Source organism: Schistosoma mansoni (assembly GCF_000237925.1).
Source record: "Schistosoma mansoni, WGS project CABG00000000 data, supercontig 0170, strain Puerto Rico, whole genome shotgun sequence".
Lineage (NCBI taxonomy): Eukaryota > Metazoa > Platyhelminthes > Trematoda > Strigeidida > Schistosomatidae > Schistosoma > Schistosoma mansoni.
This window is the reverse complement of record NW_017386057.1, coordinates 81,649-96,802: the sequence shown is the minus strand read 5'-3', so window position 1 is coordinate 96,802 and position 15,154 is coordinate 81,649. Positions and strand designations below refer to the sequence as shown.

General features: G+C 30.7%; 1 protein-coding gene across 1 annotated transcript in view; it reads right to left on the bottom strand.

Annotated features, from left to right (window-relative positions):
- Smp_126240 (titin, putative) overlaps window positions 1–15,154 on the bottom strand; it is a gene marked incomplete at its 5' end in the record, with an annotated part of 158,616 nt that overhangs the window by 101,259 nt on the left and 42,203 nt on the right. Inside the window, 7 exons of the mRNA XM_018796675.1 lie at window positions 944–1,135; window positions 4,160–4,264; window positions 6,901–7,191; window positions 8,177–8,452; window positions 9,488–9,684; window positions 12,597–12,810; window positions 14,124–14,285. Of these exons, the coding sequence (XP_018646836.1) occupies window positions 944–1,135; window positions 4,160–4,264; window positions 6,901–7,191; window positions 8,177–8,452; window positions 9,488–9,684; window positions 12,597–12,810; window positions 14,124–14,285 (1,437 nt within the window). The remainder of the gene's footprint in view (window positions 1–943; window positions 1,136–4,159; window positions 4,265–6,900; window positions 7,192–8,176; window positions 8,453–9,487; window positions 9,685–12,596; window positions 12,811–14,123; window positions 14,286–15,154) is intronic.

Below are 15,154 nucleotides of genomic sequence, written 5' to 3'. Positions count from 1 at the left end.
TTAAACCCATGTTTTGGTTCTTTGAACAATATTATTGAAGTTAATGTGTCTATCATTTTTCCAGTTTGATATATATACTTTAGGAGTGAATAAATGGGACAGATTAATTCACATCGTAGTAAACGTTTTAAGGTGAATCTGAAAAGCATTCAATGTATTAATCATTTTATCAAGTTTACTTTAGGTTAAAAATGTAGTACATATTAATCTCCAACTCATAAACGCTTACCGGAATGTAAACAAACCTAAAAGAGTTAGTGCTGTACAATGCTACATTTTATAAAATGAAGTTTCATTTTATTCTTATTGAACCTTAGTTATCAGTTTTATTTCAATTTGGTTGTATTCACAATGAAAATATCTACAGGCTACTTATTGTGTGCCATTGGAATCAATGACTGAACTAAGTTAGATCACCATTGAAAACCTGGATACACTGGACAGCTGTTCTGTCCTACCATAGGATTCCTCTATACGCAGAAATCGAACCCAGGATCTAACTTAGATCAGTTCGTGATTCCAATGAAATTTAACAGTTTCCATGACTCCCTACTGATGTTTATCATGTAGTCACAAATAAAAAGTCATGAAAGGCTGAATGGTAGGAAATATTCCAGTTAGAATACAATATTTTATATCAATGACAACTACATGATGAACACCAGATGACCTCATGATTCGTTTTCGACAAGCTATTTGTCTCTAGATTTTCACTCACGATTCTGGTGTTTAATTTAAGTCATCAAGACTTTTATGCTGAAAATATTAGTCCTATGACCAATACTTTATTATTAACTATAGGTGGGATTCATTTGTTTAGATCTTATCCTTTCAGTAAAACATGAAATAGGACAAAAATTTCTGTCTTCAATTCAAACCACTTACTAATATGTTACAAAGCAAAATAAATAAAGCATAAACTCATTGAAAACACCAAACATACCATAAGGATTTTTGGCAAGTATTGCAGTTTTTGTCTCCCCTGGTTCACTGTTTCCTATCATATTTACAGCAAATACACGAAAACGGTAAGACTTTCCTTTAATCAAATTTTTGACATTTATTGAATTGTCTGTAACCAGTCCGGAAACACGTTCCCAAATGCCAGTCTCATCACATCGTTCAATTAGATAATCTGGGTTTTGTAAAATAGAAATGAAGATTAATTCGTGAGATTGATAACGTCATAAAACCTGATAGGGGTATTATTTGAAGATAAGAATAATAAAAGGTACTGTCAAGGCAATACGGAGCTCGGTTCTTTCACATTTGATTGACAGCGGTCATATAGTTGACAGAAATAAGTCATTTAAAGTTATTTATCGTATTCCTACTACTTTTCCTTATAGGGTTTGATCTCGTCTCTTACACATCTCAGAAGCTATAGGAATTCGAGCCAACAATCCAAGCCTTTGTGTTCATAAGAAATTTGTAACACTCTTATCTCTCCCTTGGCCTTAATAATTAATTTTATTTTTCATACTCATTCTTCGTTTACTTTTCTTCACCCCCTCCTACCAATTAATTTTTTGCTTTTTTTATTTCTTAAATTTTTTCTTCAAATATATGTTTACGGTCCAATTACCTTAACATTTATTGCGTAATCTCATAATTGTCATGGATGTTATTTCAGTGTTTATATCTTTCCAATCATTGACCTATTTCCAATTATGTAACATTGATTCAAGCCTTTACTATTCTTATCACAACTACTACACCTGTCACCACACTACCAATTTGTACTTTTCACTTATTATGTTTAGTTATGTAATCTATTTGAAGATAGTTTTACTTTGTAAGATAACTTCATCTAACAAACCATAGGAAACCAGTGAAAGCTTAATAATTGTTTCTTTATTAGTTTGAATCGCTTCTCTCACTCCACATCGGACAGAACTCAACAGCATTACCTCTTGTAGTCAGCATAATACCCTTCATCCACTCAACTGTAGTCCTTTAATTCATATTTCTAAGTTCAGTCAATTTATGACATAGTGCAACGATTATTCAACAATACATATTTTACAAGTTCTTTTTTATCAGACCCATGGACATTACACAGACTACTCAAAAACTAAGAAATAGGAAAAGGTCTATTCGTGTGCCGCTGTCAGTGTTGATATATTGTTGTGGATTAGCTATTCAGTCGGTCTAGTCCCATTAAATCAGTTTTCATATTATAGATATCGTCAATCATTCTTATTTTGGACCATAACGTTTTCGAAAACAAATTGGATCTGTCTGTCAAGCTGTTAGGATATGGAAGAATTTTATACAATAACTTTCTACTGGCCGTTGATTTTCCCTTAATACAAAATAAACTGATATATCAATCTGTGGTTTTCAGGGATCAGACTATTTTCCTGTTTGATGGTAATTTAAAGATATAAGCAAACTAGTAGTATTTCATCTTTACACTACCCATAGTCACAGATCCATGTAAAGTAGTTGTCTAACGGGGACTGTAATAACACATTTTTATAACTGACTATGTATAGAACAATCTTGTTACTGGAAATGTGATGTAGTTTTAAATAGAAAACCCATTATATTGATTATTCCTCTCAGTGCTTATTTAATAGACAATTTTACTTTCTCTCATCAAATGGCGTTTCTCATTTTGAGCTGATCGGCCGGTTAACACTTCTGACAATACACATGCAAACTACAACATCTAATAATTCAGTATGTTCACATTCAGTATGATTTACATTTTTACAACCCATCAAATTCTATCTTGTAACTCTGACAAACCAAATTTTTAAATTCACTCAATATCTTTTTGATAATAAGTCAAAAATCTGTTTTGTAAACTGGACTTTTCTGAAATGTTGGAGTGAAAAATTTAGCTCATTAGTTTCCGGATAAAACCAAATTATAAACCAATTATGTTTCTTTATGATTTTATTTAGATGAAAACTACGTAATTAATGATAGAAATTATGCAAATATTTACTTATATACACGAATAAATGTTATTTAAATGCTCTGGTCAACAGATAAGCTATTCAATATATTGTACTGTTATATAGTTTAACGGACAAAATGGATTCCCGAACTAAAATGCTTTATTCACGGTTTGATGTAAATGGTTGCCATTACAGTAAATAGTTGGGTCACAGACGTTTATGATCGTGTTCACATGGACCTTAAAAACCAAAGAGTTTTGTCTCAGATGACTAAAGATAGACGACAAAAAGTCTTGGACCTAGATTTCGTGGTATTTAGCACTCCTCATCAAGACATGCCTTAAATCTTGTAGGAACTGATGATCCCTTGGTGGATTCAAACCCAAGTCAACCACATTTACAGCTTGAGGTATTCCCACCGGGTTATTTTTGCTATTAGGCTTGTTGATGACTGCTAAATAACTTTAAATCTAGGTTTAAAACTTCTCGTTGAATACTTCTAATCACCTGAAATCCCGGCATAGCACTTGAGATGTCAATTCATTTAAGCTAGTCACCATATTATAACCCGATCGATAGGATTTGATCAAGACTAAGTGGCTAGACAAGCATAAAAGTGATCACTTCACAAGGATGAATGAATTGTAAAAAAATTTATCGAATTCGCTTAAAAATTAAAATGAAAGATTACATACTACTGTTAATGTATAAAAATCAATAAATTAATAATTTTCGATAATGCAATGAGAAGTATATGTGTGATCAGATTGTTCGAAATATATTGCGCTAATATATCAGATAATTCTGATAAACTTCGTCTTCTCATTGCATTATCGAAATTTATCAAAGGGACTAATTGTTTTAAATTAATAATTAACACATTTGCCTGGATTCTAAAATTCATTTTTATTTGGAATGATAAATAGAGATTATATTTTTAATTTTTTAAAATTAATCAATAAGGGAAAAAAATTTCATTTATTTGATCAATAAAATGAACTTATGATTTAATTACTATTTTCTCCAAAATTAGGACATTTCTTAAACCAATTAAAATCATTCCATCTTTATTGATATTTTGCTAAAAAAAGATTTACTACTAACAAATATTTGTTGGTAGTTTTATTGTATTTTAACCGGTTAATCATATGGAAGAAATTGTTTGAAAATTTTTTTAAAAAGTCAGCTATGAAAATTCAAAATACAAATGATTTGTATATTTTTAATGGATTAATTATAAAAATGTATACCTGTTATTGGTGTGCCTCCATCATCTACTGGTGGTTTCCAAGTAATTTTACATGACTCAGCATATATATCGATTGCTTCTACATCAGTTGGTGGTGAAGGTTTATCTGGGTTTTAAAAAAAAAATCGAATAAATGAAAGAAATAAGTAAATCAGAAATCATGATTGTGATGTACAAAAATGACTTGCAATCGTTTATTTATATACAAATACGGAAAATATGTTTCTTTCTTAAACGAATAAGTTAGTAAGGTTTTGACTAATTTTCTTTTTTCATTATATCATAATATCGATTGAAGAACGGATAAAAGTTAGATAACATTAGACAGTTATTTCCTCGTGGTCTAAAATTTCTCAACGGTGTGTACAGAACCATATATTGACTAACATTTGAAAAGTTTTAATTTTTTATGATTCCTATTAGTTGTTTAGGTGATATATTCTGGTAGTGAAAATGTACTAAAATTAGTCAAGCCTCCACCAACTTTTACTGGGATGAGAAATGAAACTTATTAAGGGAAATAAAATTTAAGTGAGACAACAAAGAAGGAAATCTGGAATAGTCATCATAAGATCAACGATTTTTTGTAAAGGACAATTTCAGTGAAACAATTGTGCTTACTCATAAATATCCGTCTTCCATAAACTGATGATTTAGTTAATAAAAGGTGCTTGTTTTAAGCTTCATAAATAGTCACTTAGATCAAAAGAAATTTTGTTCTCAATTCTCTCATTTATTCACAGACAGTTTTAGTGAGCTCCTAAGCAACTGTATGATTTTAAAATATGCATATATACCCATTCAATTAGAAATTAGGGATGATTAAAGAAAAAATAACAATACCGATGGTAGAAACGAAATAGTCGACTGACAAATATATTTAGGCTAAACTAGTTACCCTTTACATGCCTGTTAAGAATCAAAAAGGTATATCTTAGTTTAGTAAAGAATGTTATAGTTTCTAAACATTCATAAAGTAGTAAACAACTTTCTTAAAAGAATTTCATAATCTTCAAAGGAAAATATCTACCCAGACTAGTATTTCGTGATGCAACATGGTGAGTGTAGATCCATACGATAACAACTTGAAGACATAAAATATAACTGAACACGTTAATTTATAACTGAAGTTTTCTAGACTATCTGAATTAATTTTAGTAGGGTATCTATGTATTTACGTAAGTAAAAATGATTTTTAAAAAATTATATCTAGAAATACATGCTGACCGCTAGTGGGTATTAGTGGAGAGGGCTTTTTTTGACAGATGCTATGCAATAATCATTGTAGGACAAATTGAATTCCTGTTTACATATTCATGACATTCTTTAAAATTATGCAGTAGATCATTTAAATTACATATTTCTTAATTATATTCTATCATTCTAAATTTGTACTACTTAAATTATTGACAAGCTGTACATTTATTAAGCGACAACCCCAATTATAAAAACAGAGAAATCAAACTGCTTATTGCATGATAAAGATTTGAATGTTACATCTGTCAGTATTTGTTTACTCTCCAGCTATGCTTAAATAGTACATCAATCCATGTAGGATCTCTTTAGTTTCGAAGTAATCCATTTATGTAAAAGGATAAACATAAATAAATTATAGTCAATAAGTAATTTATGTGAAAGGAGGAAGACATATTACAGAAATATTTTTACTGAGCATTAGAGGTCAAGTGAAGTTTATTCTTGTCAGCCACATTTTTTCTTATACAAGATTGTCAGTAACTTTATTTTAATGGGAATATATAACATTATTAAGTCTTTCTATCCTTAGAAGTTTTTTTTCAATTTTGTTGCTCTCTATAGTCTAGTTAATCGTCAATTATCCGTAAAGCTAAGTTTTTTTAATTCGTAAGAACGGTGGGAAAAATTTCGTGTACAGTGATATTTCGGGAACTCATTGAGTTTGATAATCAGGTCCTTATTTTATATCATAGTAAATGTCTTAAAAAAAAGTGAGTGTTACAGGTATTTATACTGAAAGTAAAATGTATAATATGTGCTAGTCTCTCTTAAAATCAGTGCCTTATCTAGCTACATAAAATGACTTATTTATGCTGACTGGCTATCCTGTCTTTCAATATACTTCTTTCATGAAATTCGGAATATAAGTTTATTTTGTGAGTAATTATCATACTGTCATACCATGAATATCGACACAGACGACTGGCTGCATATATACTCAATTCATTAAATCAAATAAACTTTTTCTCTAGTATTAATAGATCTATAACAAACGGATTACCACTGTCTTATCGTATAACGCCATAATAACACATGGACAGTACTTTTAAATGTATTATTTAGCCGATTGATTTAAACTGAAAAATAATAGTCTACTGCTTATGATACTGAAATGAAATAGCTAATAAAATGAAGTTGTAGCAGGACATTCCACACCTTCTAATTACAAACTTTAAGCCTCTGAAATATAGATTTTGTTGTTGAAAAAAATTTGATCTTTCATTTCTTACTTAAAAATGGCACTATCTAATTGATAACAAATTTCGCTGTCCATCCAAACTTGAGAATAATGTTATTCTAGGAAGAGAAATCAATTATTTTTTTCTTTCTTGATTAGTTATCACCAGAACAGTCTTTATGAAATCATCCTAAACATTGTTAAATGTAGATATTAGTGTCTTATTGCTATTGTTCACTTAAATATTAGCTACTTTTTTTAAAACAGAGTTCAAAATGGCCGACCAGGAAAAATTTCGATAAACATACCCATTACAACAACTTTAACAACCGCTTCATCTTGACCATATTCATTGGCTAAATGAATTTTATATAGACCCGAATCATCACGTACTGATTTAGGTACATCTAAACAAGTATGTTCTTCAGAATTTTGCAGTTGACAACGAGTTGGCAACGGTTTATTGTCTTTGGACCATGTTATTGTAGGTGTAGGAGCACCAGTAATTGGAATAGGCATATGTAATGGTTCACCGGCTCTTAATCGGATTTCTTGTTTTATTCCCAATGGCAATTCAGTTAGTTTTAATTTAGGAGGTTCTGGAAGGAAAAAGTTCGAGAGACCACATGTCAATCAGCTGATTTCCGAATTTAATTATCTAGACAAAAATTTCCAGCACTATTCAGAATAGCAAAAAGTGTTATAAATGGTTTGTTGTAAAAATTGTTTACAGTTTTAGTGTCTGAAGATCCTCATAATACTAAAAGATTAATATTTGAACGAAGAACATTCTTTTCAATAAGTTCACTTCAGGTTCCACAATTATATATCCAAATTAATAATACGAAAAATCGTCAAGTTAAGAGCAAAGTGTATCGTTTAAGTACTGAAAACATCTGGTTATCTAATTACAACTACAAGTCGAAGACCTCTGTTAATGGTTTTATAAATTTTTTATAGGGTTCTTATCGCTTCGGTAAGAGAAATGATCACCGAATAGAATTAGATGATAATTAATTACTTCGTTGTTAGTAACAGATATCATACTCGAGGTTTTAGTGTGATTAGGCTTCATTGATCAAACATTTGGTAAAGTTGATAATATGTAGTTTACGATTTCAAGAAATCCAGTCTTCAAATTTAGCATTCATCACAATCTGGTGCACTGTGAATATTTAGTGGTTTTGGAAATCTTAATAATTAATTAATTTAACGATGACGAATATTCCAAGTCCTAATAAAGAAACCTTGAATCTCGTAGGAAGGATAAATTTTTAGGGTAGTTAAATGTGCTAAACTTCGATGAATTGGAACAAACAAATCACTGATCAATATTGGAAAAAATAAATTCAAAATAACACAGTATATGTGAAATTTAGTCAATAAAACAATGCAGGGGAACTTTTGATGGGAAGAATAGACTGGGAGGAGTTATTTGTGGAAAATAATCTGGTTTTCTATAGTCTCTAAATAAATATTCAAGCTCTGCAGTTTGTGTGGTGTTTGATCCGACTTTCGTATTTGGCTAAATACATTATTTTCGTCACGATAATATAGAGTCAAAGACTAATGGATAAAACTTACCTCGACTAGCCTTAGCAACTTGTAAATCAGTTGGAGGACTTGGATCACTTAAGCCACCTTCATTCACTGCAATCACGCGATATTCGTATTCTTTTCCTTCACGAACTCCGGAATCAGAATATGTAAGTTCCCGTTGAGGAACACGTGTCAAACGCATCCAGCGTTGCGACCTTGGCTCTCTGCGCTCAACATGATAGCCTTTTATAGGTGCACCTCCATCATCTTCAGGTGGTTCCCATTTTATATCTATGTGAGTGCGATCATAATCAGCAATCTCTGGTTTCTCTGGTGGACCAGGTCTTTCTACAACATTAAATTACAAACAAATAATATTGTATCCTAAGAATCACCAGTATTTATTTTAATTAGACAGTTTCGCGATCTTAACATAAAGTGCGTTTAGTGCAGAAAGCCATTCAAATAACTGAAGATCGTACTTACTCATAATCATTTTAAGGCTGATGATTGTATAGGACTTCCACGTCACTTTTATATATACTGATCAAGTAATAGAGCTGGTTATAGCTGATTTAACTATCATGTTGAAGTCTACTCAGATTTCTACACAACACTAATAGGATAATACTTCTAGGAGTCGATTTCTGACAAAAAGAAATAAAACCATCCGAATCTCATTTAAACTGTCTTGCACAAATTGAAATATGATGAATGTTTGTTTTACCTCTATCATTGTGTATACCAAACTGTATAAATAGAGGTTAATTGGGTTAATCTATTAACCAGTATATCGCTTACTCTCTTTATCTAACTTCAAATGATTTGGTCAATTTGACATAATCATCTGAGCGCCTACATGATTTTAGCTTAAAGAGAATCCAGGGGGTATTAATTGAAGATTGATTCGAATATAATATTTATCACTTAGCATTTAAATCTCATCAATCAGGTTATTATGTGATTAAAAAAGTGTTTGAAAGCTCACTGACCACTATTCGTCGAATACTAGTATTTTTCTATTGTGATATTTGATTTGACTACTATGATTTATAACATTTTACGTTCTAATTTATTTATTGAGTCATTTGTTATTCTGTTATAAAATTAGTTAATTTGTCTTTATACTAGTATAAAGTAAACTAATTGAACTACTCGGTGCAAAATTGAACTGAACCTGAAAGTCTTCCAGATTAGAAGAGCTTTCTTACACTTTTGATCACAACTATTTTACATTACATATTTTCCCCATAATTTGCAAACGTTTTAACATTTCATAAAATATATTCTAAAGTACTTTGGCTAAACTAATAACAATTAGTCGAATAAAAAGTTATATTCTTGTTTGAAACATACCAAATGGATTTTTAGCAATTATTTCAGTATCACATTCAAGTGGTTCACTTTCTCCTTGACTTGAAACAGCAATTATACGGAATTTATATGGTTGACCTTCTTCTAATTTATTCACGGTTGCTGTTAATCCTTTAGTCACTTCAGCTACAGGTTCCCATCGGCCTTTATTAAGATTCATTTTTTCAACCTTATAGTGCCTTGTTAATGAAAAAAATATACATGTAAGAGGTTAATTACTATCCTGACAGGTATATTAGTTCAACCAAAGACGTGTTTAATACGTAGTAATCAGTTTAGGTAGTTTAGCTAATCTACAAGAAACAGCAGTCACATAAACAATACTTGTAGAACGATTCAGTTGTTGGTAACAAAACTTCTTACAGTTTTTAAACGATGTCTGGTCAATGGTGAACACATTGTTAATGTTTTAAGTCAGTAAATAGCAAGATACAATACAATTGTTTTAATATATTACGTAGTATCAAGAAGCTATAGACTATCTATTCCGTCAAAAAAATATTTATCAATTAAGCACTACTATATGTTCTTTTTTATTAGATAAGTGGTATTTAGTTTAGTTACATATTCATTCAACGAAACAACGGTATTTAATTGCACTATTATTCATACATGAATCAATTTTAATTTACTGGCTTTCATAAAACTTGGTTAGGTAGAACTAATCTATCATATTTTGTAATGAACATATTTTATTGACTATCCATGGTAGTTAAACTATCCTCCATAACAGAAATCGGCATATAATCTTTTATAAAGCATTTGTCAAACACAGTTACTATGAAAATTTATACATAAACTATGATTCTCAAACAAATCAATATATGAAATTGTACATTTGAATCTAGATGTTAAATTTCATTCTCGAATGTTATTTTTCACTAACAGATGGCATCTCTTTATCAACCAGATAAAGGAATCGATAAAAATACTCGACATAATTCTGAGTTATGAGATTGAAAATTATGTTAGAGTTGTTAATAAATATCAGTATAAAATTGTCGTGAGGATAGGATGACTAAAAATAATCTAGATATTTACATCGTTCGGCTTTTTATAGACCACTGACCACTGATATCACATATCAATAGGAATATTGATAAACGACTTCAATTCAATTATCATTCTGAAATGCAATAATGCCGAAATGTATTGTAGCAGATGAAAATGAGATTTCTAGTGAGATTTACAATAAATCAATTGGTTTAGCATGACAATTAATGTAGTCAAAAATTAGCAATTTTTTCCAAATAATATAGTTATCGAAAAGAGATTGTAATGTTACCGGTAATATGGGTACACTAAACAAAAAACGAACAACGGACAATTGTTAATTTTTAATTGACTTGATATTGTTTACTTGAATCTTCGCATTGATGTTTAGGACTGCAACTTACCAGTCTCCTGTTGGCATATATGCATTCTGTACGAACTGCCTCAATATTGCCCTAATCCACAAGAATGGATAGCGGCTAGCAGGGGAATCGCGGACACGCGTTTCGTCCTATTTCCTTTGGACTCAAAGCAATGTCGAGGCAATACGCACAGTGTACACATATGCAAATAACAAACTGATGAATTGCAGTTCTAAACATCAATGGGAAGATTCAACTAAACAATACCAAGTGAATTTTAACTTCATCCAATTGCACAAGCAAGTGGTTATCATGACACATTATCTATGTGGATAACGAGATAGCATTTGAAGTGAATGATACTGGGTTCGAGTCCTAGAGTAAACATCAACTCTGAGATGCAGGTACATCCAGCTGAAGAGCCCTTAGTAGGACGAAACGGTCATCCTGAATTCCACTGCTAGCCACTATCAATCATTGCTTACATTGTTAGGTTTCTATAGAAAAACATAAGTTATTTCAATCAATCAAACAATGAAACTATTCATTGGTTTTATAATTTTGTAATTTTAATAATATTTGTTTTGAAATCTATGAAACAACTGACTAAATAATGTCAACATATATATATATATATATATTAAAGCATACTTTATTGACAAATTTATCTTTGTGTAATATTTCAAAAAAAGTAAGGAAACAATATTGTGCGTACATATTCCTTTAGAAAATCAACCTTCATTTAGTGTAGTTAAATGTATAATTAATATATTATATTTGTATATATATAACAGTTTAATTTTTTGGTTTTCGTTTTGAAATAGTTCATTATATCAGCAGGAAGTCTTTTGATTGACCTTCATTTATCAAACAATAACAAGATAAAATACATTAAATGGTCTATAACACTAATCCTTTTTGATTTGATTTGGGTTCGCGAGGCGAGGTCGTGGATGTAAACTGCTGAGGAGTCCCATAATAGGGCGAAACGGCCGTCTAGTGCTCCCAGGTTTTCTTTGGTGGTCTAGCTTCAATTGACACATGCTTTCGACTATGAAAATACTAAATATCCACAAAAACCCCTTCTAATTATGAATGGTGAAAACTATCGGGAAATTATGACAATTACTTACTTGTAATAAGAAAATAATTCTGTGACATTAATTAATATACCACGAATGAAATAAATAGTCAGTGTGAATAAAGGTATTTCAGTAATTCTCATTAATCACTTATATCAAGTGGATTTCTTTCTCAAAATCTTACATTGAAACATTAGTTGATGGGATACATAATTTTAGAAATCGAAATGACTACTTTCAAAGAATAAAAGTGACTGTAAAGTACTTTATTTAACATTCAAACATGATGATAGTGACTAGAAAGAAAGTGTCTATTTCTTGCCAAATTTCGGTGTGTAAAATGTATATAGATAGAGTGAGTCACATATGAGCAAATATTTTTATATTATTTATAGCTTGAGCTTGAGTCAAACCACAAAATAGTTTAAAAAGTAAATAAGCTTTAATAATTATATACATGATAATGTATCAACTAGTGGGTTACACAATGTCCATAAAGATTGAATTGCTAAGTGAGTGTCTTTACCGAATCAAAACAGTTATGTACAAAGTCTTAAGCTATTAATTGGTTCTCTATTATACAGTCTATAAAAATTGCTTTAATTGTATCTATTTCAAGAAATGTTAGTAGTTTTTTAAATTTTTGTTTCTTACGTGATCGGTGTACCACCATCATCTTCCGGTTTGTTCCAGCTTAACTGAGCAGAATTTTTGGTAACTTCTGTAATTTCCATTGGCGGAACTGGGCGAGATGGTTTACCAAGTGCAACAACTTCAATGCTTGCCTGATCCTCGCCAACTTCGTTACTTACTCGCAAAGTATACAAAGCAGTATCCTTACGCTGAGCTGATAAGATTTTAAGAGATGCTGATCGTGGTTCAAAAGTCAATTCAATTTCCGGTGTTGACTCAAGGGGCTATAAAAGTAAGAAACGGTTTGAGTGAACACTGATTTACTTTTGAATTTACAAATAACACTATACCATTTTTCCCTAACCTATTTCTTACGACTCAACCTAGTGAATTTATTACACGCACGATAATTCTGGAGAACTACTGAACACTGACTTTTCAGTCGTATTACACTTAAAACTTACTGTACAAAAGTACAAAGATAACTTTCAGTATTACTCTTGTATTGGTGGTTTGTGTACCCCAATTACTGATCTTCAAAATTTAATTTGATCAGTATTTGTAAAAATATTTGCTTCTTGAGCGGATATTTCGATAATGACTGAAGTTACGTTATCATGTTTTATAACGCTAACTAGATATGGCATCTGGGGATTGGGATTCTGTTCTGTCTGAGATTATCCGGCTCAGTGAGGCTGTACTCCAGCGTTCTTCCTAAAACAGAGATTTAAATTTGGTACGTATCTCTTCAGACGTTCACCGAAGTTTAATATGGTAATTTTTCTAAAGATAGCTTGATTTGCATTCTGTTATTAATGATGAGAATTCAATAAGGAATGTTAGTTATTACGCTGCATCAATCGCCTGTAAACTGTTAATATTGTGATCTCAGGTAAGATAATTTACTTCGATTGTTACTAACATGGATGAATGAAGTAAGCACTACACATTCCCTAGGAAATACTCAACCTTCTGTTAGTCATGTCGTATGTTTCGAGCTAATAACATGAATAGTAGTAATATTTAAGTGTTTAAAACTAGGTCAATGGCATAGTTTATCTACTTTTGTTACTAATGAGGAGTGATGTGAATGAAATTAACTAGTGTGTTTCCGGAGATCAGAGTTTCGCTTAAGTTAAATTAGCTTTAACCTACTATGTATATATTTGTACAATAAAATCAAAATAATTCAAGAAGATGAAAACAGTGTCGAGAAGAATCTTAGCTTTAAACTACTGCAATTAAGAGTATTCCTTGAATGTAGGATTTGTAAAGAATAGCTTTCGGCATTACACGGAATACCAGATAAATATGGTAATAATTATAATGCTAGAGAATGGTTTCTGTTCGTCGATTTTAAATAATACCTGTAGTTAATCTAAAAAGACATTTTTCTGTTATAACATTAAATCTTTCAGAGTGGTCCATTTTGAGTTGTTAACATAAATGTCTAGTTAAACAATTCTGAAAATAGACTTTTAGATTGATGTTTTTGAGGATGTATTCTTATTGGCTAAAAAATAATACGTCTTAACATCAAAATTAAACAAAGGTAATTTGATGAACATGAATAAGATTGACCTACAGTTGATTCTTTAGACCAGACTGCTACAGGATCTGGTTCACCGCGAAAATCAAGCTTTAATTGAACAACTTCACCGACTTTTACTTTTATTGGCTTTAAGCCAGTTTTAATGATGAATGGTTTCACTAAAATGTAAAAGAAAGAATTAATTATTTGTTTGTTACAGAATATTTAACGTTAAAATGAAAAACTACACTTCTATTTGAAAGTTATTTCTACCACAAAATAATTTTAGCAATGAATCACATAAACGAGTTGGCATCAAACAGCTATTTTTGTTCTAACTTGGGACTTCTTTTTCGTGAGTATCTACGGAATCACAGGTGACCGGAACCAATGACTTCAGATCCCGCTATAAAGATGATGCATTCAAGTCACTGAGTTTACATTTCCGATTTCAACCAATTTGTAATCGATGTATACATATCCTCACTTTATGTCATCGATGAATATATAACTTCGCTCATTGATTGGTTGACCACATAAGTTCTGACATCCCATTAAATAGTTGAGAGCTGTTGAAGTGTCTCAAAATTCGATGAACCAGATGTTTGGTACTCCCTTTTTGATGATTCATCAGCAGACGTCATTTTGTAATAAAATGACATCCAAAATTCATAAAATCACTAAACAACGATTTACATAAATTTTTATATGAATTTAAAAGTAGAATTTCTAATAATGTCAACGACTGTAAAAAGAGTTAAAATAATATACTACTGATAGTTATTCGTCTATTTAAAAAAAGACTTACTTTCATCCAAGTATGTTATGATTTTTGGTCAAGATCTACTAATTTTAATAAACTTTTAAAGTTTTATTAGATAATGAACGTAGAATAAAGGGATTAGAGTAAAATCCGCGATTTTCAAACTGATCTTTTCATGACTACATAACACTCATGGTTTTATCGAAATAGTTAAACTATGCATTTGGTCTCGAAATGAAGTTACAACAAAACTGAATTCAAATCGACATTGATTAGATACCATTA